Raw genomic sequence first — 22797 nt, 5'->3', positions numbered from 1 at the left:
GGTATGATTTGCTCTCGGTTAGATGAGCAGCGACCAGTGGGAGGCGGTCCGCTCCCTGCTCTCCAGTTTCTACTTCCTGTACGCCAACGTGCGCCACGCTCTTCTGCATCACCTTCTGGAGACCTACAGCCTGTACGGTAAGTGTGGCTGCGGCTTTCCCGCAAGTTCCCGTGAGGTTTGCAACCGCGGCATCACACCCGTCAAACTGAGTGCTTCTGGGAAATGTTATTTTTATTTTTTTTTTCTCCTCCTCACAATGTCATTAAACTAGAACTGTTTGAATAAAGTCTCAAATGCCCAAAATGTCTTTGGAATAGTAGAGGGTTTATTCGTACAGTTCTCTGCAGGTCTCATCACATACATTTGAATAGTGTCTTGGGGAGGTAGAGCTGTCTGGTATGTTGTGTTTTTTTTCTAAGTTTATTTATATAGCACATTTAAGTCAACCGTAGTTGACCAAAGTGCTGAACAGACTTGAAATTTGAAATCCATGAATAATACAGAGCACCCTAGAAATGTAGTTAAACAGTTATATTGGATAGCTTACATTTAAAAAATTATATAGCAAATAAAAGAGAATAAAACCATACACGTAAAAATGAAGATAAACTAATTATTAAAAAAGGAAGGTGTGTGTGTGGGTGTGGGTGTGTGTGTGTCGCTCAATAAAATAATTGCAGGACAACAGACGAAACTTTCACGTTGACCGGTTACTCAAGGGGAATGTCAATGAACACAAGTGTTTTTTTAACAGAGACTTGAAGGTTTTTTACGGGCAAGATATGGTGGCGCCAGCCCATTGACAACCTTAAAAACAATCCTCAAGAAGACGGGAAGCCAGTGAAGGGAAGCCAATACTGGTGTTATAACTTAATGCATTCTGGTTCCACTTAGTAGACTAGCAGCTGTGTGTTGTAGTAGTTGCAGACGATTTAGAGAAGATTTATCGATACCCACATACAGAGAATTGCAGTAGTCCAACCAAGAAGTAATAAAAGCATCAATAACTCTTTCAAGGTCATTAGGAGAGAGATATGTCTTAACCCTGGCTAGGAGGGTTGGAAAAAGCTGGAAGAAACAGGTTTTGGCCACTGGTCGAATCTGTGTCTCAAATTTAAAGGCGCTGTCAAATATTACACCAAGATTCTTGACAGCAGAGCGATTGTAAGAAGCTAAAGGGCCAAGAGTATCACAGTGGTTTTGATTTACAGTTTTGACAAACCGATCAAAACTATGAATTTCAGTGAAATCAGTTCTCATGGGAAGCTTGCAAGAAAGCCTAACTTCTTGGGTCATATCAGAGCGGCCCCTACGGGACACTGCGGGAGAGCACTAACTCAGTGTTCTCCTGGCATATTGGATGTTTAGATAGTTTGAATATTTCGAATGAGTGCGAATATGAAGTTTCTTCCTCGGCACCCAACAAAAATAACAAACTAAAACGGATGTGTATTCTTTTCTCTCCTGTAGAAAAGAAGAGCGAGTCAAGACAAGAAGAGAATTCAGGTGTGTGTGTGTGTGTGTGTGTGTGTGTGTGTGTGTGTGTGTGTGTGTGTGTGTGTGTGTGTGTGTGTGTGTGTGTGTGTGTGTGTGTGTGTGTGTGTGTGTGTGTGTGTGTGTGTGTGTGTGTGTGTGTGTAAAATATTTTGTATTTATTGCTGCTGGATTGCCACTTTCTTTACTAATGCCCATTGCATCATATTTCTTCACTGCTGCTACTAGGGTTTGACAATATTTGCGTTTTATTGGATATCGGCCTGTCATTGTCATAAACCTCTGAACCTATGAAAAATAATAAAGTGTCCCTCGGTAGAGCTGGGCGGTATACAGATTTTTTTTTTTACAGTGCATCGATATACTTTCAAACGAGATATAGCATGAGACAATACCATTTATATTGATATAGTTTGATGTTGTGTTAAAATACATAACCCGTTTCTTCCTTAAAGCCGTACCAGCTTCTCTACTCTCTCTCCCTCTCCGCACAAGCCCGCCTGTCTGCAGCAGGCGAGTGTGGACAGAGGGAGTCCGCTTATAATATGCAAATTTGGGCTTCTTGGTTTTTGAAGTCGCTTGAAAAAGATCACGGGTCAAGGTTGCATTTCTTTGGGCTTGGTATAAAAAAAAAATAATAATAATATGGTTGCTTGTTCCGAAAATCTGACAAGTGGCTTCCCAACCACCGTGCTGCGGACCAGTGCCGGTCGTGAGAAGGCATGGGGGAAATTATTTCAGAAGCGATCTCAGCTTTGTGAAGCCTCTTTTGTCTTTCTCAGGGAAGAAAAAATAAATGTGTATAAAGGACAGCAAACACTTCTGGTGGCGTTCGTATCAGGATTAAAGCCTCCTGACGCACCAAGTCCCTTTTGGACATCTAACCCTCCTTAAAGCCCTTTCTGTGTGTCCACTCAGCTGGCCAAAGTCACATGGAGGATTGCCGAGCCTTCCTCCACCGCCCTGCCCCTCTCCTGTCCTCCTGGCCCACCCTGTTCGCTCAGCAGGCGCTCAACGAGCCCCCCGGCACCTCCGCTCATACCTGGGCACAAAGCCTGGCGGAAAATGGCGGAATCCAGGCCGTCCAGCTGCTAAACCACCAAGATAAGAGTCAAGGGCAGAACTGGTCAGTTGTCATATTACAACTGGACATTGAACTTAAGTGAATTTATGTGGAGCCAAAAGTAATTTATTGTTCGTTGGGGGTTTATGTTTGGTCTTTTTGAAATGTTGTTTATTCCTTTTTTTATTTTTTTTATTTTATTTTATTATTATTTTTTTTTTACCCAGTGAATTGGTGTCTACCTTCTCCTCCGAGCCCACCTGTGTGGTTCTGAGCCCTGACGAGAGGCTGATGGTGGTGGGAACGGGGCAGGGAACACTGCATTTCATCAACACACAGACAGGACAGGTAGCTACACTCTGTCTGTTCCTCTATACCTCTGTCTGTCTTTCTGTCAGTCTCTGTCTATGTATCTTATTTATCCATCCGTCCAGTGCTTCATTGATTGATTTTCTCAAATTTTTGGCGGATTTCCTTTATAACTTACAACTGATGTGCCTTTTATTATATAAGATTATTTATTTATACTTTTTTTTTTTACATTTATGTTTCTCATTGTATTGTTGTGTATTTGTATTGGATGATGTATTTGTTTATGTTGGAAAAATTAAATGAAAACAAAATCACTATTTCTGCACCATCACCACAGGCTATTACTGTTCCATATATGTACCTGTTCTGGTTTAAGTGATTTTTTTCATTCTTTTCGGATATGACTTGATAAAGCAACTACTCAAAAATGACAGCATCTGTAAGGTTATGAAGAATGCAATTTGAATGCACAGAGAAACTCTCTCCTTTGACAGGAAGTGAAGTCATTGATGAGCCGCTGCGACGGCATCTCCAGCTGTGCCTTCATGAGTGACGCACTCCTGGCGACCACCTCCTACAATGGACAAATTGAGATTTGGGACATCAACAATGGATGCAGGTGATGGGAAATGTTACATGCATAGTTTATAAAAAAACCTTTTTTTAAAGTCATATACTTTATAATGTAAGTAATGGATTCAAAATATGCACTGAGTTTATGTAAAAAAGACATACTAGAATATAGTAATGCATAGAATCGCATTTTAATATTTTGTATTTTTTATTTTCGTATTTGACTTTTTGTGTTTTTTGTTTTTGCACACGAGCATGGTTACGTCCTGTTTGAATTGTGCTGTCACAAGGACCTCCCGGTTTAAGTTTCATCCAAATACATCTTCATACAGAGCAGATATTGGCCAAAAAACAACCAAATTTTGAGCAATTTTAACCCAGACATGCCAGTACATCTGACGTTTAAATATATCCAATCTGGCTAAAACTATCTGGAACATATACTTGGGCATAAGTTACGAACCTGGTTGAGTTGTTGAGTTGTTTAAATCGCTTTGTCACAGGATCTTGTGGTTTGAACTTCATCCAAATCGATCCACATAGGGGCAGATATTAGTGAAAAACTGAACAAATTTGACCCAAAATATTTACTTGGTCTTGGTTTACTGACACGTCAGATGTCTCATTCTAAAATGAACAAGATGAGATTTACAGTAAGACACTTTATGACGACATCATATTATTTACTATAAACGTACAGATTTCCATTTAGAATGTCCAGTTGGACCGGTGCCCAGTGTGCGGTCTAGACTGTCACTTTGTAGTCTTTAAACATTACCAAACTATTAATTTACGTGTATTTTTATACAACTTACCTGGTAGATGTCAGTAGATCTGTTCGATTGATATTTTACATCTGTGTTCCACATTACTGTACTTTGCCAGATTAATGAAAAAAAAACCAAAACGATCCTTAAAAATTAATCAGCACGTCCCTCGAAAACACTGACATGTGCGACTCCGTGATGGAATTAAGATCCAGCGAGGCGTCGGAAAAGTAAAAGCCGTGCAATGGTAATTACCCACAGAAATACCACAAGGTTATTCGTATTTCATAGAAACGTAACTCACTGAAAATGTAACCCAAGTGGAAAAACTCAATACATTTCATGCCGGACACGGCGCCAAACGGCCACCGTCACTGAGAGTACAGCTCTACTGTATTTCCACAGACCACATGGTGAGTTCTACCAATGAGAAGTTCTGGTTTACAGGCAAACATGGACGGTTGTTTTAGAGAGAGGAGGGTTGCACTGTGTAGACCACATAGCGGTTGCTGCACAAGACAAGCAACCAGGAGAGGACAGACAGGGAGGAGCCCATGCTGCGTTCAAGTAAACTTGGAAAGTCGTGCTGCATTTCTGAGAAGCCGGGAAACTGTAAAACGCACCCAACACGACTAAACTGGACCCCATGTATTGCTGCCTGCAGCTATATTTATTATTGTTATTTTGTTTTACATTTTTTTTCAGACTGTTAAGCTTTTTTTTAATACTTGTTGTCTATACAGAAATGCACCAATCCTCACCATGACAAATTTCACATATGTATATAAATATATACATGAATATCCTTGGCAGGATAAACTCGTTCTCATTCTGATAGGCAAAAACCCTAACATATCACCCCAAATGTTCTTCTTCTCTCCGCAGGACCGCCCATATTAACGGACACACTAATAGGATAACGGGAAGTGATGTCACTGCGGACAAGAAGCACCTTGCCACCGTATCCCTGGACTACCACATAAAAGTAAGCCTCTTGAAAAAAAATCTGATTTCCAGAAGAAAGATTAGAGCTAATCTAGGTCTAAGTGAAGGCTTAAATTTAAACTGACCAGAGGCAGGTTTATCTCTGGATTAATGCATGTGGACCTCCAGGTCCATCTTGACAATAAAGAAAATGGATTATCTGGAATAGGACCAGCCCCAAGACCAGACAGAAGGAGCTGACCAGTCCTTAAGCCCTTAGTAGAGCTAGAGCTTCGTAGTCTAAAACTAATTCATCTTAATTTAAGCAACGTCTCAGAAAGGCATTTTTGAGTTCTGGATTAATTTAAGTAAGATTATCTTATTCCTGATTTATATTAAACCCTGTCTGCGAAGCCTCCCCTATATAACTTTGTTGTTTATCCTATAACCCTTACCTCTGTTCTATTGTTCTGTCCAGCTAATCATGGGATTTGTGAAATTAATCACTGAACGTCATTGTTATTCATCACAGGTATGGGACGCTGCTAAATGTCACCAGGTCGCCGCCTGGCCTTGCCGCAGCCCACTGAACTGTGTGACCTTCAACCTTGAAGGTGAACTTGTGGCCGCCGGCTGCTGGGATGGGACCGTGATGTTGTGGAACTTGCTCCGAAAGCAGTTTGTGATGGTGGGTGAGTAAATGAATGAAATGTAAAATAGGAGCTCTGCTTTTGTTACCCTAAACAGAAAATGCCTACTCGGTTTGATTGGGGGAAAAATTACAAAGCTATGGTTGTAAAATGTTACAAAAACATATTATGACCAAAAACATTTTCACTATATACTGTATGCATTATTTAGAAAAACAATTGTGTTGTATATTTGTGTCATAGGTGTTTTAATAATAATAATAATAATAATAATAATAATAAAGGTCTAGCCTGCAGTGCTGGAACCTTATTGTTTTTGCTGATTTTTTTATTATTAATCTTCTTGGCATTTTTCCGGCTAAAAGTATCTGAAACACGGCAACCGCAGTACACGCAGACATGGTTGAGCTGTTGTTAGAACTGGGACTTTTGAGATGTCTTGTAGTTTGAGTTTCATCGATGTGGATGTACATTTGGAACAGAAATGAGTGAAAAATGGTTGCAAATTTACCGGAAGTTCTATCTGTCTATCTATCATCGGCTCAACACAACCCTCTCAATGTGCTGACATTTCTCACTCTCTAGTCCCAGCATGAACACGGGAGCTCGGTGCGCAGTCTCGCCTTCTCCCCGTCCTCGTCCTCCACACTGTGCTCCGGCTCGCTGTCTGGGGAGGTGAGGGTGTGGTCAGTTCCCGGGGGGACCTGCGTGGGCTGCTACCAGGCTCACGCAGGAGCCGCCGAGATCCTGACCTTTCTGGACGAGGGGAGCATGCTCCTCAGTGCCGGCTCGGACCATATGGTGAGCGTGGGGGCCGACTCAATCTGCTGAATCATAGATCGGTCCATAGAGTACATTTCAATTACATCATGGGAAAAATTCTTACCGTGCCTTGCACCAACTGAATCAAATCGAATGACTCTTTTTCCAGAGTCACTCGTCAAGAACCGAATCTGAATAAAGAGTCGAACCTTTCATGACGATGAGATACAATGATGTTTTTGGGGTGGTCTTCTCCTCTGGGAGGTTGGAAAAACTCTGAATTAGACACTAGTAAAATAAGGCTCGTAAACGATTGGTTCTTAACAAAAAAAAGTTTAAATTACTTGGGATTCCGGGGTCACAGTGAGTGAATCTTCGACTCAATTCTTGTGAGTATTCCATTCACAACACAAAGCCAAAGACTCTTGTCACTGCTCTTGTTACAAAAGATGGAAAAATATAAAAAAATATGATATAAACATGAATAATAATGATATGAAATAATAATGTAATAGAATAAAAAGTCAATTAAAAAAAAATTGTCAAAATACAAAAAAATAAAAAGAAAAAAGAAAATATTAGAAATTCATTCAAGACCAAGAAAATGAAAAGCAGCCACTGAAAAATGGATGAATTCCCATCCCTATGTAAATTAGCCACAACGTTTGTTTGATGTACATTTTTTTTGTCCTGCTCACATTTAGTGAATGAGACCCTGTGCTTATTTAATCAAACGACACGTAATTAACCTCTGTCTTCTCCTCCGTCTCTTAAACAGCTCCAGCTCTGGTCGGGTGGGCTCGGCCAAAGAGTGCTGGTGCTCAAAGAAGACGAGGTAAACTTCTGTCCGTTATTTCACTTCCCAAAACTCTCCACAAAGTTGTCCTTCTACTCAAACCCTTCAAAAAAAACATGATTATTGAAAACCTTTCTCCTTGCAACATAGATGATGCCAGGGAAGTAAATCTAAATTGAATCCTGCATGTGGAAATACACACTTATAAAGTAGATGACAATGAGATAATAATATAAATATAGAGATCACTAATAGATATACTATTATAAATAATAAACATTGAGCCTAACATTATATTATATTGTAATTAATAAAGATCAAATTGAAAATGCATTTTATTAGTTTAGCATGAAGTCCTTGAAAATGGGAAAAAAAAAAAATGCTTAACAATCCTTGAATTTCAGTTTGTAATGACAGAATTCATCCTGGTTTAAATATGATTTGTAATCTTCAGTGGGTTGTGTAAAAAAAAAAAAAAAAAAAAAAAAGCAACAAAAAAAACAAACCAAACTTTTCTGAGTGATTAAAACAAGAGTTTAAAATGAAACGTCCACTTCCTTATGTCGTGTTTCAAGACGAGGGTGGAGCCTCCTCAGAAGAAACCCAAGTCCAGCTCCTCGGATCCTGCCGCTCTGTGTGTGGTCACCAACCGAGGCTATGCAGCTGTGGGTTACCAGGGTAACGGGCTCAAGCTCTTCAGTCTGGAGTCAGGTAGGTGACTTTAATCATCCCTGGAGGGAAATTACAGCATCGGAGCAGCTCACATCAGGATAGGCGAAAATAATTAAACAATTAGAGGGGGAAAAATATAACAAATAAAATCGCAATATATGAAATTGTGAAAATGTACAATAAAACCTAACAGTTAGCTGAACACATTAGAAACAGGCCAATATACACTAAAGCTAATGATTATTTAAAAAAAAAAAAAAAAAAAAAGATTTAACCTTAAAAAATAACAGAAAGAAAAAAATGTAAATAATTTACCCAAAAACGAACAAACAACAAAAAATCATGGAATGTCATATACATTAACTAATGAAATCAACATGACAATGAACCAGAAAGTTAAACTCAAAGATAATAGAGAAATTAGTCATGTACAATAAAGCAATAGTCATCCCCAAAATATTGTGAAATGATCAATATAGGTATTCGTCAAAAGATATACCCTGATATTTGATTTTGTTTTCGCAAACCCTGTGGAATCACTCTTCCGGGTGTGTCTTGTGTCTCAGAGCATGTCACTTGGTCATTTCTGATGTCTTTATTCTTTGGCCTGTCAGGTGAGATGGCTTGGGCCAGTGAGGGCCTTCAGGTGTCCATCCTGTGCCTGCTGTGGCTGGCTGCTGACACGGAGCGGCCAGGTCCGGAGCTCTTGGTGTCTGGTGGAGGGGACAAGCGGTTGCGGGTGTGGAAGACAACGGGCCTGACGGAGGAAGAGACGGCAAAGCTGGAACCCTGTAGAGAGTTCGGGGTGCAAGAGGGCGCCATCTTGGCTCTGGCCCAAAACTCATCGTACCTGGCGAGTTCCAGTGGTGAGTTTCAAAACGGCGGCTTGTTTTAAAACTACATGGATTACGGTTTTGAAAATGAAGTATGTGTTTGTACATTGGCCTTCACGCTCACAATAAATATACCAGACCCAGGGTTCTTACCAGGTCCTTGAAGGTGCTTGAAGTGCTTGAATTTCATCCCCAGAAGTAGTCCTGGAATACATTGAATATAGCCCCTTTTGTGCTGAAGTGCTTGAAAGTTTCTTGGAAATGTGATCATTGAAAACCTGTGATATTCCCTCTGGTTTTGTTATTCAAATGGAAATGGAAGAAAAACATTTCTTGAATCACTTTTAAGCCATATATGATGCCAGGGAAATGTACATTTAATCCAGCATGGTTGGAAACAGACAACATATGTGATAAATAATCTCTTGAACTTGAACTAATGGTAGCTGACAATGAGATGTATAATAGATATATAAATATACAGTATAATATAAATAATAGACAATGAGACTGAGATTATATTATATTTTAATGAATAAAGATTACATTGAAAAGTGATTGGATTTGTTTAGCTTGAAGTCTTTGAAAATGGAAAAAATAGTGCTTAAAAAATGTACTTTAAAGTCCTTGAATTTAATGTTGTAATGGCAGAATGAGCTGTGGTTTAAATATGATTATTAGTCTTTAGAAGGTTGTAAACAAAAAAACATTTCTGAGTGATTACCTACCACATAACCCCCGGCTCCACACCTTTTTATTCTAAATTCCAGACGACTGCACTGTTGCTCTGTGGTCAGTCGTTGACCTGAGCTGCGACCCGTGGGTCGACCCGGTGGCGGTCTCAGTGCTGAGGGCCCACAGTGGGGGGGTCACCTGCCTGGCATTCAGCCCCGACGGGGGGGAGCTGCTCTCTGGCGGGAAAGACAAGGTAGGGGGTATGTTTTTATTGTTCTGGGAAAGAGTGTTGGTGAAACTCGTGAGACCCAACGAACAGATGTCACTGCTATTGGAGACACGTCAGACTTGAAAATCTTGAATAAAGACTTAAGTCTTAAGACTAGAATCTTTAACAATAGGTTGTGGTATTTATTTTTCATTAATTTAATCGGCCTGGAATTACATATGTGAATAAAATAATTTGTTTATTTAATAATCTTCTTTTTTTTCTGAGGAGGAAAAATAAGAAACTTTACAAAATGAACTGCCGACTTTTTTTCTCCACTCAGAAAGAAGAGATTTAGAAGCATAATTTAGTTAAATGCTAAAGGTTTTTTGTGTGTGTGTGTGTGTGTGTGTGTGTGTGTGTGTGTGTGTGTGTGTGTGTGTGTGTGTGTGTGTGTGTGTGTGTGTGTGTGTGTGTGTGTGTGTGTGTGTGTGTGTGTGTGTGTGTGTGTGTGTGTGTGTGGTATATATTGGGCACGTGAGTGTCAGAACTAGACCATGGAGCAATGGAAGGTGGCCTGGTCTGATGAATGACATTTTCTTTTACATCATGTGGATGGCCAGGTGCGTGTGCGTGGTTTACCTGGGGAAGAGAAGGGACCAGGATGCACTATGGGAAGAAGGCAAGGCGGTGTAGGCAGTGTGATGCTCTGGACAATGTTCTGCTGGAAAACCTTGGGTCCTGGTGTTCATGTGGATGTTACTTTGACACGTACCACCTACCTAAACATTGTTGCAGACCAAGTACACCCCTTCATGGCAACGGTATTCCCAGATGGCAGTGGCCTCTTCTAGCAGGATAATGCCACACTGAAAAAAATGTTCAGGAATGGTTTTGGGAACATGATTAATAGTTCAAGGTGTTGACTCGGCCTCCAAATTCCTGAGATCTGTCTGATCAAGCATCTGTGGGATGTGCTGGAACAACAAGCAGATCCATGGAGGCCCCACCTCATCAAATTACAGGACTTAAAGGATCTGCTGCTAACGTCTTGGTGCCAGATACCACAGTGGTAGTCATGTGAGCCTCTTTGCTTTAGGCGCTGATGTTTTGGGACGTCGGCTCCTCTCCTGCAACGCTCTCCAAGTCCTGCCCTCATGCCCACAGGGACTGGGTCACCGCCTGCGCCTGGCTCGATAACTGTGCTGTAAGTCCAACGTCGCACCCCTTTGTCTCGACTGGATTTGACAACAACTCACCTCTGAGGAAACATGTTGCAGGAGGGAACTCCACGCCACCGCCACCATTAACACATTTCGGCTTCCCTCCCTCTGTCGCTACCAGGTGAGCGCGTCCAACGACGGCCGGCTGAGGATGTGGAATCCAGAGTCTGGCTCCATTATGATGGAGACCGATTGGAAAAGCCGGATGACCTCTCTCTGCTGCCTGGTGAGTGGGCTTCAGTATTACAAATGTAAAATACACTTGTAATAGTCTCATTCTTGCCCTAGTCTTGGTTTAAGAAAACTGATTTTCAGAAGGAAGATAGGAGCTAATCTAGGTCTAAGTGAAGGCTTAAATCAAAGCTGGCCAGAGGCAGGTTTATGTCTGGATTAATGGATGTGGACCTGCAGGTTGACCTCGACAATAGAGAAAATGGATTATCTGACCAAGACCTGACAGAACAAGCTGACTAGTCCTTAAATCCTTAGCTTAGTCTCAGACTTCCTAGTTTAGAACTAATTAATCTTTAAAAAAATTAAGCAACATGTCAGATAGGCACTTTTAAATTCTGGATTAATTTAAGTAGTATTATCTTGGTCCTGATTTAGATGAAACCCTGTTTGCGAAACTGCCCCTAAATGTTCAATCTATCACAGTCCTGTCACCAACTATATACTCATGTAACACTTGTTTGTCTAACTGTGTCTGCTAAATTAAAGCAGAGGTGATGTTTTGATTGTGATGTTTTGTTTAGAAGATTTTAAATATTCTTTGGGAAGGCTTTTTGGAAGACCTGTTCTCTGCCTATTGTGCCTATTATTCTGTCGCTTGGCATTACCCAGGGGCAGTATGTGATTGGCGGCTGCTCAGAGGGGATGCTACACGTGTGGAATCGGGGGAAATTCTCAGAGTCCAGCCACATCATCGCCCATCGCCAAGGCATACATCACTGCTCCATCGTTCCCAGCAAAGGCACGATTCCCCAGACCACATGCCACAGACAAAAAATAAATAAATACAAAGCTGCACAAGCTGGGCCCTTTAGAATTCAATCACACCCTGCTAAATCTAAATAAACAAAAAAAGACACGAGACTATTTGACTCGTTTGTATTTATTTATTTATTTATTTATTTATTTATTTATTTATTTATTTATTATAAATATTATTCAGACTCTATATGAGAGAGTCCTAATAATCTATTACTAATACAACTGATGATAATAATCAAACTATAAGGACTGTCTTTCCTTTGATTATCTCGATAACCGTTCATCCGATCTTCTTCACGATTGCCGGGTGTATCACTGTTTTCCCAAGGATGTGCAGTGTCAAATTTTGTGCAATTTGGACATGCGACATGTGTAATAGTAATAAACTTTAAATAAACGCACAAACAGCAAGCCACTCAACTTGTAGGGCGGGGCTTCGCAAACAGCGAACCATGTGCAGCAGCAGGGTGGGGCTTTAGGGCTCCCCGACTGAGTCACTTACACCGATCAGCCACAACATTAAAACCACTGACCGGTGAAGTGAATAACATTGATCATCTCATTCCAATGGCTCCTGTCAAGGGGTTGGATATATTAGGCAGCAAGTGAACAGTCAGTTCTTGAAGTTGAAGTTCAAGAGATTATATGTCACATACATATACATATGGTCATACATATATGCTATGTTGGAAGCAGGAAAAATGGGCAAGCGTAAGGATCTGAGCGTCTTTGACAAGGGCCAAATTGTGATTGCTAGGTGACTGGGTCAGAGCATCTCCAAAACGTCAGGTCTTGTGGGGTGTTCCCACTATGCCGTGGTTAATACCTCCCAAAAGTGGTCCAAGAAAGGACAACTGGTGAACCTGCGACAGGGTCATGGGCACCCAAGGCTCATTGATGTGCGTGGGGAGCGAAGTCTAGCCCGTCTGGTCCGATCCCATAGAAAAGCTACTGTAGCACAAATTTCGGAAAAAGTTGATGCTGCTATGATAGAAAGGTGTCAGAACACACAGTGCATCGCAGCTTGCTGCGTAAGGGAGCTGCGTAGCTGCAGACCGGTTAGAGTGCCCATGCTGACCCCTGTCCACCGCTGAAAGCACCTACATTGGGCATGTGAGTGTCAGAACTAGACCATGGAGCAGTGGAAGGTGGCCTGGTCTGATGAATGACATTTTCTTTTACATCATGTGGATGGCCAGGTGCGAGTGCGTGGTTTACCTGGGAAGAGATAGCACCAGGATGCGCTATGGGAAGAAGGCAAGGCGGTGTAGGCAGTGTGATGCTCTGGGCAATGTTCTGCTGGAAAACCTTGGGTCCCGTTGTTCATGTGGATGTTACTTTGACACGTAGCACCTACCCCAAACATCGTTGCAGACCAAGTACACCCCTTCATGGCAATGGTATTTCGTGATGGCAGTGGCCTCTTCTAGCAGGATAATGCCACACTGAAAAAAATGTTCAGGAATGGTTTGGGGAACATGACTAATAGTTCAAGGTGTTGACTTGGCCTCCAAATTCCTGAGATCTCAGTCTGATCAAGCATCTGTGGGATGTGCTGGAACAACAAGCAGATCCATGGAGACTCCACCTCACAACCTACAGGACTTAAAGGATCTGCTGCTAACGTCTTGGTGCCAGATACTACAGGACACCTTCAGAGGTCATGTACATGCCTTGATGGGTCAGAGCTGTTTCAGTGGCACAGGGGGGACCTACACAATATTTGGCAGGTGGTTTTAATGTTGTGGCTGATCGGTGTATGTCCGCAGTGCAGCTGTTTCAAACAGGCATGTTTTTAATGGGCACTGCACTCATAATAATAATAATAATAATTTATTATAACAGCATTCCTAAGTTGAAAATCAAGGTCCAAAGTGTTCTTTGGAACAACGTGTTAGACTCTGTGTTGCTTAAAATTCATTGGTGCACCTTAATATGAAATGTAACTGATGATATGTGTTCAACGATGATATATTAATGATAGAACTTTTGTTTTGTTTTTTAGACAAGAACAAAGAGTTTGTCCTGGAGGAGATGGTGATCGCTACTGCGTCTGGTGACGGTACTGCACAGCTTTGGAAGCCCTTCCAGGTAGCATTGGTCCCATGTACACTGGTTAAATCGATGTTGGCAGTAATTCTTAGGGACTATTTAATTCACTATCTAATGGCAGTGAACCTTTCATCAGCAAACCCACTATACTTTTCTGAGACCGAAAATCTTTAAATGACACTAAATTTCCCTATTCAGTTTTATAGTTTCAGGTTGAGAATTGAGAAAATATACGACTGATCTGAATTACAATGATCCATCTGCAATTCTCCATGGGCAGGTGGAGCACTTCAGCACTTTCCAAGGGCACAACGGCGCCATACGCGGAGTAGTCTCCAAGCGGGGAGTCCCAGAATTCCTCAGCGTGTCCGAGGACTTGTCGCTGAGGTGCTGGATATTGTCGACGGGTAATGAAATCTAAATTCATGGGGGTGGGGTGGGAGTGTGTGTGTCAATCAATACAAATATTTTATCGCATGGTTGTCCATAGTTAATCGCGATCGCAAATTAATCACACATTTATCTGTTCCAAATTGTGTTTAATATTTTCTCTTTTTTTTTTTTTTATATTGTCCAGAAACCCTGAAATGTACTGGATTTAGCATAAAAAATATGCTCAAATCATAACATTACAACCTCAACCTCAAACAAATATCTGTAAAACACTAAAATGTCCAGGTTTTCAACTTTCACAACCAGATTCAAGACATTGTCCATTCACCACAATAATAATACTATACTTGTTTTCAGCTCTTACATAGACATTTATGATGTTCTGTCCCACTCATTACCTAACCCAATCAACAAAAACAAGCAGTGCACCATGCCTCTGAATTTAATACTGATTTGCCTGTATGTCAATCAATCAATGTGTCTTTGTCAAGGCTGTTGCTGGCCTATCATAGGCACTGTGAGCCACAAGCTGCCTATAACTGCCTAAGGTGTGTGCATAAGTGCACATACCTGTCAACCCTCCAGTTTTCCCGGGATACTGCCTTATTTTACCCTACTCTCCCGCTGTCCTCCCGTTAAAATATTTTCCTTTAAATCTTGCGTATTTTTAACCTTTCTATAAAAAAAAATATTTAAAAAAAAAAGGGCAGCGCGATCACAGAAACGGGGCAGACACGGAGCGGAGGCTCTGCTCTGTGTCTGTCCCCCGCCTTCTCTCCTGTGCCCCCCACCCCCCCACACACACACACACACAGACAAATCTTTTTAACATTTGTATATATATTATACATACCTATGTAGATATACAGGTACATCTCGTAAAATTAGAATATCATGAAAAAGTTCAAAATTGTCACTCATTTCAGAAAGTGAAACTCATATACTGTATTCTATAGATTCATTACACGTAGAGTGAAATATTTCAAGCCTTTATTTCTTGAAATTTTGATGATTGTGGCTATAGATAATGAAAACCCAAAATTCAGTGTCTCAGATAATTAGATTATTGTGAAAAAGTACAATATTGGAAAGTCATGGTGTCACACCCTCATCAGCTAATGAACTCCAAACTCCTGAGCCTTGAAATGGTCTCTCAGTCTGGGTGAGTAGGCGACACAATCAAGGGGAAGACTGCTGACTTGACAGATGTCCAGAAGACAGTCATTGACACTCTCCACAAGGAGGGTAAGCCACAAAAGGTCATTGCTAAAGAAGCTGCTTGTCCACAGAGTGCTGTGTCCAAGCATATTCATAGAAAGTTGAGTGGAAGGAAAAAGTGTGGTAGGAAAAGTTGCACCAGCAAAAGGGATAACCGCAGCCTTGAGAGGATTGTCAAGCAAAATCCATTGAAGAATTTGGGGGAGCTCCACAAGCAGTGGCCTGAGGCTGGAGTCAGCGTATCAAGAGCCACTACACACAGACCAATCCCAGGCATGGGCTACAAAGGTAGCGTTCCTTGTGTCAAGCCACTCCTGAACCAGAGACAAAGTCAGAAGCGTCTTACCTGGGCTGTCGAGAAAAAGAACTGGACTGCTGCTCAGCGGTCCAAAGTCCTCTTTTCAGATGAAAGTAAAATTTTCTTGTCATTTGGAAATCAAGGTCCCAGAGTCTGTAGTAAAAGTGGAGAGGCACAGAATCCACATTGCTTGAAGTCCAGTGTGACATTTCCATAGTCAGTGATGATTTGGGCTGCCATGTCATCTGCTGGTGTTGGTCCACTGTGTTTTCTGAAGTCCACAGTCAACACAGCCATCTACCAGGACATTTTAGAGCACTTCATGCTTCCTTCTGCTGACAAGCTTTATGGAGATGCTGATTTCATTTTCTAGCAGGACTTGGCACCTGCCCACACTGCCAAAGGTACCAAAAGCTGGTTCAACTGTGCTGGCCAGCAAACTCACCTGATCTGAACCTCATAGAGAATCTATGGGGTATTGTCAAGAGGAAGGTGAGAGACACCAGACCCATGCAGATGACCTGAAGGCTGCTATCAAAGCAACCTGGGCTTTCATACTTTTCAGAAGCCTAACATTTATGTTTAAAATATCCTTTTTTTTTTTTTTTGATCTTATGTAATATTCTAACAATTCTAATAATTTTCTGACACTGAATTTTGCGTTTTCATTATCTATAGCTACAATCATCAAAATTTCAAGAAATAAAGGCTGGAATATTTCATTCTACGTGTAATGAATCTATAGAATACAGTATATGGGTTTCACTTTCTGAAATGAGTGACAAAAAATATTGAACTTTTTCATGATATTCTAATTTTATGAGATGTACCTGTATATTAGATAGATAGATAGATAGATAGATAGATAGATATCTCTTCCAAAATTCATTTACAAACACCTGTGGTTCCTCCAGACCCTGCAGAGAGTCCTCCCAGCCTGAAAGGCCCCGTAACAGTGGTGTGTTACTGCAAGCGAGACAACTTGCTGCTGGCAGGATATGAATCTGGCCTGGTGGAGATCTGGCAGCACAACGCTGTGGTCGGCCACAAGCAGGTATACGTTGTGGTCTATATTCATTTGAGCATGAAAGATTTGAGAAATAAACTTTGTAACTGAACGCCAGGTCTTCCTTTCCGCACGTTCCCAGGCCTCCCGAAACCCCATCACAGCCGCCTGCTCCATGCCCGATGGCCAGTTTGCCGTGGGCTGCGGTACTCCCTCGCTTGATGTGTGGAAGCTGGTGTGGAACCCTCAGCGCAGCCATGCGAGGTGATGCAGAAACACCACATACCACCACAGTGGACTTTGATCCTTCTAGTCAGTCGTGTTTGAGCCCTGAGGTTACAATTTTCTGAGTTTCCATTGAACGCAATGATGCAGTGACGACTCTCTGTGACTAATTATAGGTTTACAAGTTACAATTTTCCCTGTCTGTGCATGGTGGAGATATCGCTATGAGAGCCGGTACACTTGTTTCGTGTTATTTATCTTTATCCTGAAAGTTAGAACGTGGCTGTCTCCTACCTGTAGTCCAGAGTCCTGCCTTACAGTGTCTCTGGAAGGAAATCACTCTGTGTGAAAGTTCCCAACAACGAGGTTCCATTCAAACGGATTAAACACTGCATGTCCCTCAGAAGCATTTCATCAACTTTAAAGTCTTTTGGGACTAAAATAAAATTGAAATGATTCAGACCCGTTGCTCTGGATTTGCAAGCAAACTCCATGTGTGAGGACACATACACAGAATATGTTTTTGACTGACTTGGGGGTGAGAAAGGTTTCCGGCAGCTTACTATGCATGGCGTGTGTAAATTAAATTATTTTTCTAATCCTTCGCACTTCAGTCTTTTGCAATATGCTTATCGTGCAGCTTCAGTCTTTTGCAATATGTTTATCGTGCATCTTCATATTGCGATGACGATGAAAATAAGATTCCTGGTGCTCATTTGAGTGGCACCGAAATGAGGCATCAAATCTGCATTACGATTTGGTCTAGTGGATAACGATTGTATAGGAATTGGTGCCATATTGGCACAGGGTTTTGGTGCCCAACCCTAGTTGCAACTGCCTCGAATGCTGCAAAATAAGGAGGAACATAGCAACGGGTTAGATACGTTTTTTGTTTTTTTCCCCTTTTTTTGTAAATAAAGTATCAAACGAAAAGCTGGGTGTTGTCTCACGTCGTCTCAACCCAGTGCAGATATTGCCCTAAGCAACCACGACTGGCGTCTACATCTCGCATGATGCCAATGCCTCCCCAGCGCCACAACCTGCACATATATAACAAACTGGATGATGATGTCACAAAGCGTCCCGGTCCATGAACTCATCTTGCTCCACCACCCGATGGGAAGTTGTAGAACGTTGGCGTATTGTCGATGTGCAAACGTTCTGCTACTTCCGGTAAAATGTCATCGGTTTTTCACTAACTAATGCTCCAAATGTAGATCGATATGTCTGTGGGTTCATTGGTTGTCTTGGGCCAGAAACTTTTCGCCTGAGAAATGCCAAGGAGAAAAATAATAAAAAAACAAGCGGGATCCAGCCCTGCCGACTGGACCCCTCATATTAAAGATATTTTTATACGTAGAGAGCGTAATTATTCAAGCTATAAACTCTGCTGAATAATGATTGGTGTGTGTGTGTGTTTGCTTCCAGCTTTGTGAAGACTTCCACGTACAAGATGGCAGAGCCAGCACTTCACCTCTACCACTGCTCCTTCCTCATGGCCGTGTTAAAGAGCGGAACCGTTGTCGACGTCGATGTCAGCGAGGAGGAGAAGAAGTGGTCACGCAGCGTTCACCAGTAAAAGAACAACGCTTAAACTTATCTAACTGTTAAAAGTTGTAGAGGAGACAAAAAAACACAATGTCTTCCAAAGTGCTTATTTCTGCAGGGTTCATACCAGCTCCTTGAGGTGCTTGAATTGCTTGAATCCCGTTCTCGGAGATTGAAGTACTGGAATACCTTGAAAATAGCCCCTTTTGTGAACATCTTTGATGTTTCCTCCTGGTTTTGTTATTCAAATAATATCTTAACATATTTAGATGATGCCACGGAAATGTACATCTAATCCAGCATGGTTGGAAATATATATACCGTAGATATGATAGATTTACTCATATAAATACTACACAGTGAGACTAAGATTATATTATTTCAGTGAATGGAGATTGCATTAAAATTGATTAAATTTTTAAGCATGAAGTCCTTGAAAATTTGAAAAAAAAAAAAAAAAGTTCTTGAATTTCATTTTGTAATGTCAGAATGAATCCTATGTATAAAATAGCAGCTTTTTGACACTTTCTAGTGAATAATTAATACGGTATTCATTAATGCGTCAAATATAGAAAGTTCGGTTAGATTTAAAAATGCACATTTGGTTAGGTTTACTTTAACACGTCAGAACATACTAAGTCAGTCTGGTTATCTTGTGCAATGCATTTATTTTGGTTCCTTTATCTAACTCTGCTTGCTTCTTATTTTTTTGATCTAAAATATGCTTTGAAAAGTGACGTAAACCAAAAAACACTGCACCAAAGTGAACAAAATATTGATCTGCAGTATAAATCAATTCTCTATGTTTCCGTCTGCTTTGCAGCTGGACCAACACCGTGCGCATTTTGCGGACGATCCCCAACGACGCTAAGAGCATGTGGCTGGTGGGAGACTGCGAAGGAGCCATTCATCTGGGATTCATAGTGGGTGTCACATGGCCAGCCCCTTATTTATTCATAATACCTTCCTGTTATGTTTATAGATAGATAGATAGATAGACACTTAATTTATCCCTGAAGGGAAATTGCAATTGTCTCAGTAGCTCACATCAAAACAGTAAGCAAAATAAAAACAAAGCAATACAAACAAATATATAAAAATAAAATGACAAAATATGGACAAAATTGAAACAATTAACATAAATAAAATCAATAAAAATATAATATAAGATGAAAAGTTCTAAACAAACAAACAAACCCTGTTGCAGAAGGAATAATGACCAGAAAATGTTTTTCATGCTGTTAAAACTGGCTGAATTGATTTGAGCAATAAATTACATACAGCTGCTATTCTGAGGTTTCCAATCTATGACGGATGAACCACATTTAAAGGATATTGATGTGTTTTAAAAAAAATTTTTTGTACAACTTCAAACTGTGATGCGTCCATTTCCCATGGTCTTCAGCTTTCCTTGGGCCCCGCCAGTACACTCAACTCGTCGTTCAGCTCAGCCGCACTGGAGTGCGACCTTCCCGCAGAGAAGGCGACCTTGATAACAGCCGTCACCCTGGACATGGGTACTGAGAGCAATATCACTCTCTAGCTGCAGCACTTCCTTTCAATCGGTTGAAATGCCACGATGGATTTCAGCTTCAGCTACAAAAAACAGATTTGAGAAAATCGAACAGAATGCTTTTAAGGACGGTCAAACATTTTCCTGTTCCGTTTTGGGTTGGTTGGATTTCGTTAGTTCAAACGGTTCTTGATGTGTTCATCCAACCAATACCCACCTTTGCTTGGTGGAAATCTCCAAAGATTGGTAAGGGGTAATTGAACCTTCAATCGTCGCTGTAACAACGTGACTTGTGTTTTTCCCCAGACTTTATCGTGTGTGGAGACCTTCAGGGAAACATGTGGTTCAACCAGCCACCGGCGCTTTCCTCCTGGAGCCCCAGGAAACCTGTAAGAATGAACAGAATGATTACTGGTGGCAATGCGGGAAGAAGGTCTTTGTCATTGACTTTTTTTTTTTTTTTTTTCCTTTGAGTACTCATTGGTTGGTGTTTATTGGATGTAGACCTAAGGCTTGCCCAACTCACACTTTTAATCTGGACTAACTGGAATGGCATTTCCCTAGTCACGGTTTAAAAAAAATCTTATTTCCTAATCTAACTAAACTAATCTAGGTCTAAGTGAAGGCTTAAATTTATGATGACCAGAGGCCGGTTTAATTTTGGATTAATGGATGCAGACCTCCAGGTCGACTTTGACAATAGAGAAAATGGATTATCTGGATTAAGACCAACACCAAGACCAGACGGAAGGAGCTGACTAGTCCTTTATTACTTTAGTCTAGGACTTCCTAGTCTAGAGCTAATCAATCTTAACTTAAGAAATGTTTCATAAAGGCGTTTTCTAATTCTGGATTCATTTAAATTTGATTATTTTAGTCCTAATAGACATTAAACCTGTCTGCAAAACCGGCCCAATATAAACTAAAGTTGTCTGTGACAAGTATGAAAGTTACGTTTTCTACTTCTGGATTCATTTAAATTTGATTATTTTAGTCCTAATAGACATTAAACCTGTCTGCAAAACCCGCGCCCAATATAAACTAAAGTTGTCTGTGACAAGTATGAAAGTTACACTTAAAGGGGAAGCGCGGGGCTCCTGCATTTTCGAGCAATTAGCTTTTTCCTGGCACTCCACTCTGCGATACATTGATTCCACAGTTGCCACCGTATTTTGGCATCAAAAGTTAAAAACGTCATGAATATGCAAGCTGCTACATCCAAGTCTCGCACAAGTCTGTTAAGCTAGACAGTTGTATCCATTTAGAAAAGTCCTTCACCTTTGTTTTGAACGATTGCTGCATTCCCTTTCACTCCCCATTACGAAGGCTGGCTCATCGCACCTCCATTCGCCGTTTGGAGGAATTGTGTTTACGTTGACTGCCACTTGGGTTAGGGTTGCTTTTAGGGTTCCATTATATTGTACTGGTTGGGGGGGCTGGACTCCAACTTAGTCTCTTGTACTTATATTTTAATCGATAATAACTGACTAAAGCCCCATATGTAACACCATATAACACAACTTTAGATGATGATATTTCTGCCGCTGTGGATGACAATGATCTTTTCTCCGCAGGCCCATAGCGGCCGGATTAGCGCTCTGAGGACCACCGCCACTACGATCATCTCAGCGTCCCACGACAGGACGGTCAAACTGTGGAACAGGAACACCAAGAAACAGGTACGTTGCGCTTTGGAGTGGTGAGAACGCACAGGTTTGGGTGTGAGTTTGATTAGCCCGCAGAGAGTTCCTATGAAGTTCATCAGCAGCTTTCAAGACATATTTCATCCCCCATGTCTTTGTCAAACATCTCCTCCTATTCGGTCATGCGGTCACACTCTGTACTCACATGTTTTTGCCGCTCTATCTCTCTCTCCTTCCTCTCCGTCAAGGTGGGCATGTTTGTGTGCGAGGGCCCTGTGCTGGCTTTGGAGGTGAACCTGCATCGGCCCGGCGCCCTGGTGTGCGGAGACGCGCAGGGGAAAATCTACTTCCTCTCCTGGAGGGAGTGATCCCGCACGAACCCGAACTCCAGACCAGACCGAACGCCTTAAGCGTAATAAGCATAATACACAGTAAATACACATGGAAAGGATATGACAAAAAGGACACTGAGCATCGCATCAAACGCAAGCTTTGACTTATCCTACAGCATTTTACTCTTAAATGTGTCTCAGTGCTTAATACGAAAGACTTATACGCCGCTCTATGAAGTTTCTGTTTGTGCCTTCGACCTAATAACGATTTATTATTATTTTGGGAATTATGCTTTGATTCTGTCTTTTTTTGTTTTGTTTGTTTTGGAATTAGAAAATTTATCGGGAATATGAAATGAGAGCCTAGTGGAGGTGTGGGAATAATGAAGAATTTAGGTTTAGAAGAATAATGAATCAATTCATTTGGGGTCGACAATAAAGGAGTTGTACGAATTGTGTGTTTTTCTTCTGCTGTTAGGAACTGAGCATGTCATTGGTCAAACCTTTTAACTACTTGAATGTCCCAATACTAATGTTTTCATTAGACGGCCCAAAAAGCTGCTTCTGTTTCACCCTGGGACAACGTGGCCTGTTATGTCAACACCTCCTTATCTTTTAATGGTT

At 41.2% G+C, this 22797-nt stretch overlaps 1 protein-coding gene across 1 annotated transcript in view; it reads left to right on the top strand.

Annotated features, from left to right (window-relative positions):
• Positions 1-22222, top strand: part of tep1 (telomerase-associated protein 1) — a 38925-nt gene extending 16703 nt beyond the window's left edge. Inside the window, exons 32-56 of the mRNA XM_080011618.1 lie at positions 23-137; positions 1471-1506; positions 2413-2620; positions 2785-2905; positions 3364-3488; positions 5095-5194; positions 5666-5821; positions 6369-6584; positions 7324-7380; positions 7917-8052; positions 8628-8879; positions 9617-9774; positions 10829-10936; positions 11074-11178; positions 11796-11925; positions 13951-14036; positions 14278-14404; positions 16821-16960; positions 17055-17176; positions 18566-18712; positions 19509-19608; positions 20091-20202; positions 20505-20587; positions 21773-21877; positions 22090-22222. Coding sequence (XP_079867744.1) covers positions 23-137; positions 1471-1506; positions 2413-2620; positions 2785-2905; positions 3364-3488; positions 5095-5194; positions 5666-5821; positions 6369-6584; positions 7324-7380; positions 7917-8052; positions 8628-8879; positions 9617-9774; positions 10829-10936; positions 11074-11178; positions 11796-11925; positions 13951-14036; positions 14278-14404; positions 16821-16960; positions 17055-17176; positions 18566-18712; positions 19509-19608; positions 20091-20202; positions 20505-20587; positions 21773-21877; positions 22090-22209 — 3165 coding nt within the window. The 3' untranslated portion in view covers positions 22210-22222. The remainder of the gene's footprint in view (positions 1-22; positions 138-1470; positions 1507-2412; positions 2621-2784; positions 2906-3363; positions 3489-5094; positions 5195-5665; positions 5822-6368; positions 6585-7323; positions 7381-7916; positions 8053-8627; positions 8880-9616; positions 9775-10828; positions 10937-11073; positions 11179-11795; positions 11926-13950; positions 14037-14277; positions 14405-16820; positions 16961-17054; positions 17177-18565; positions 18713-19508; positions 19609-20090; positions 20203-20504; positions 20588-21772; positions 21878-22089) is intronic.
• Positions 22223-22797: the final 575 nt, after the last annotated feature.

Source organism: Zeus faber (genome assembly GCF_960531495.2).
Source record: "Zeus faber genome assembly, chromosome: 12".
NCBI lineage: Eukaryota > Metazoa > Chordata > Actinopteri > Zeiformes > Zeidae > Zeus > Zeus faber.
The sequence above is the reverse complement of the archived record's forward strand: the minus strand, read 5'-3'. Positions and strand labels throughout refer to the sequence as shown.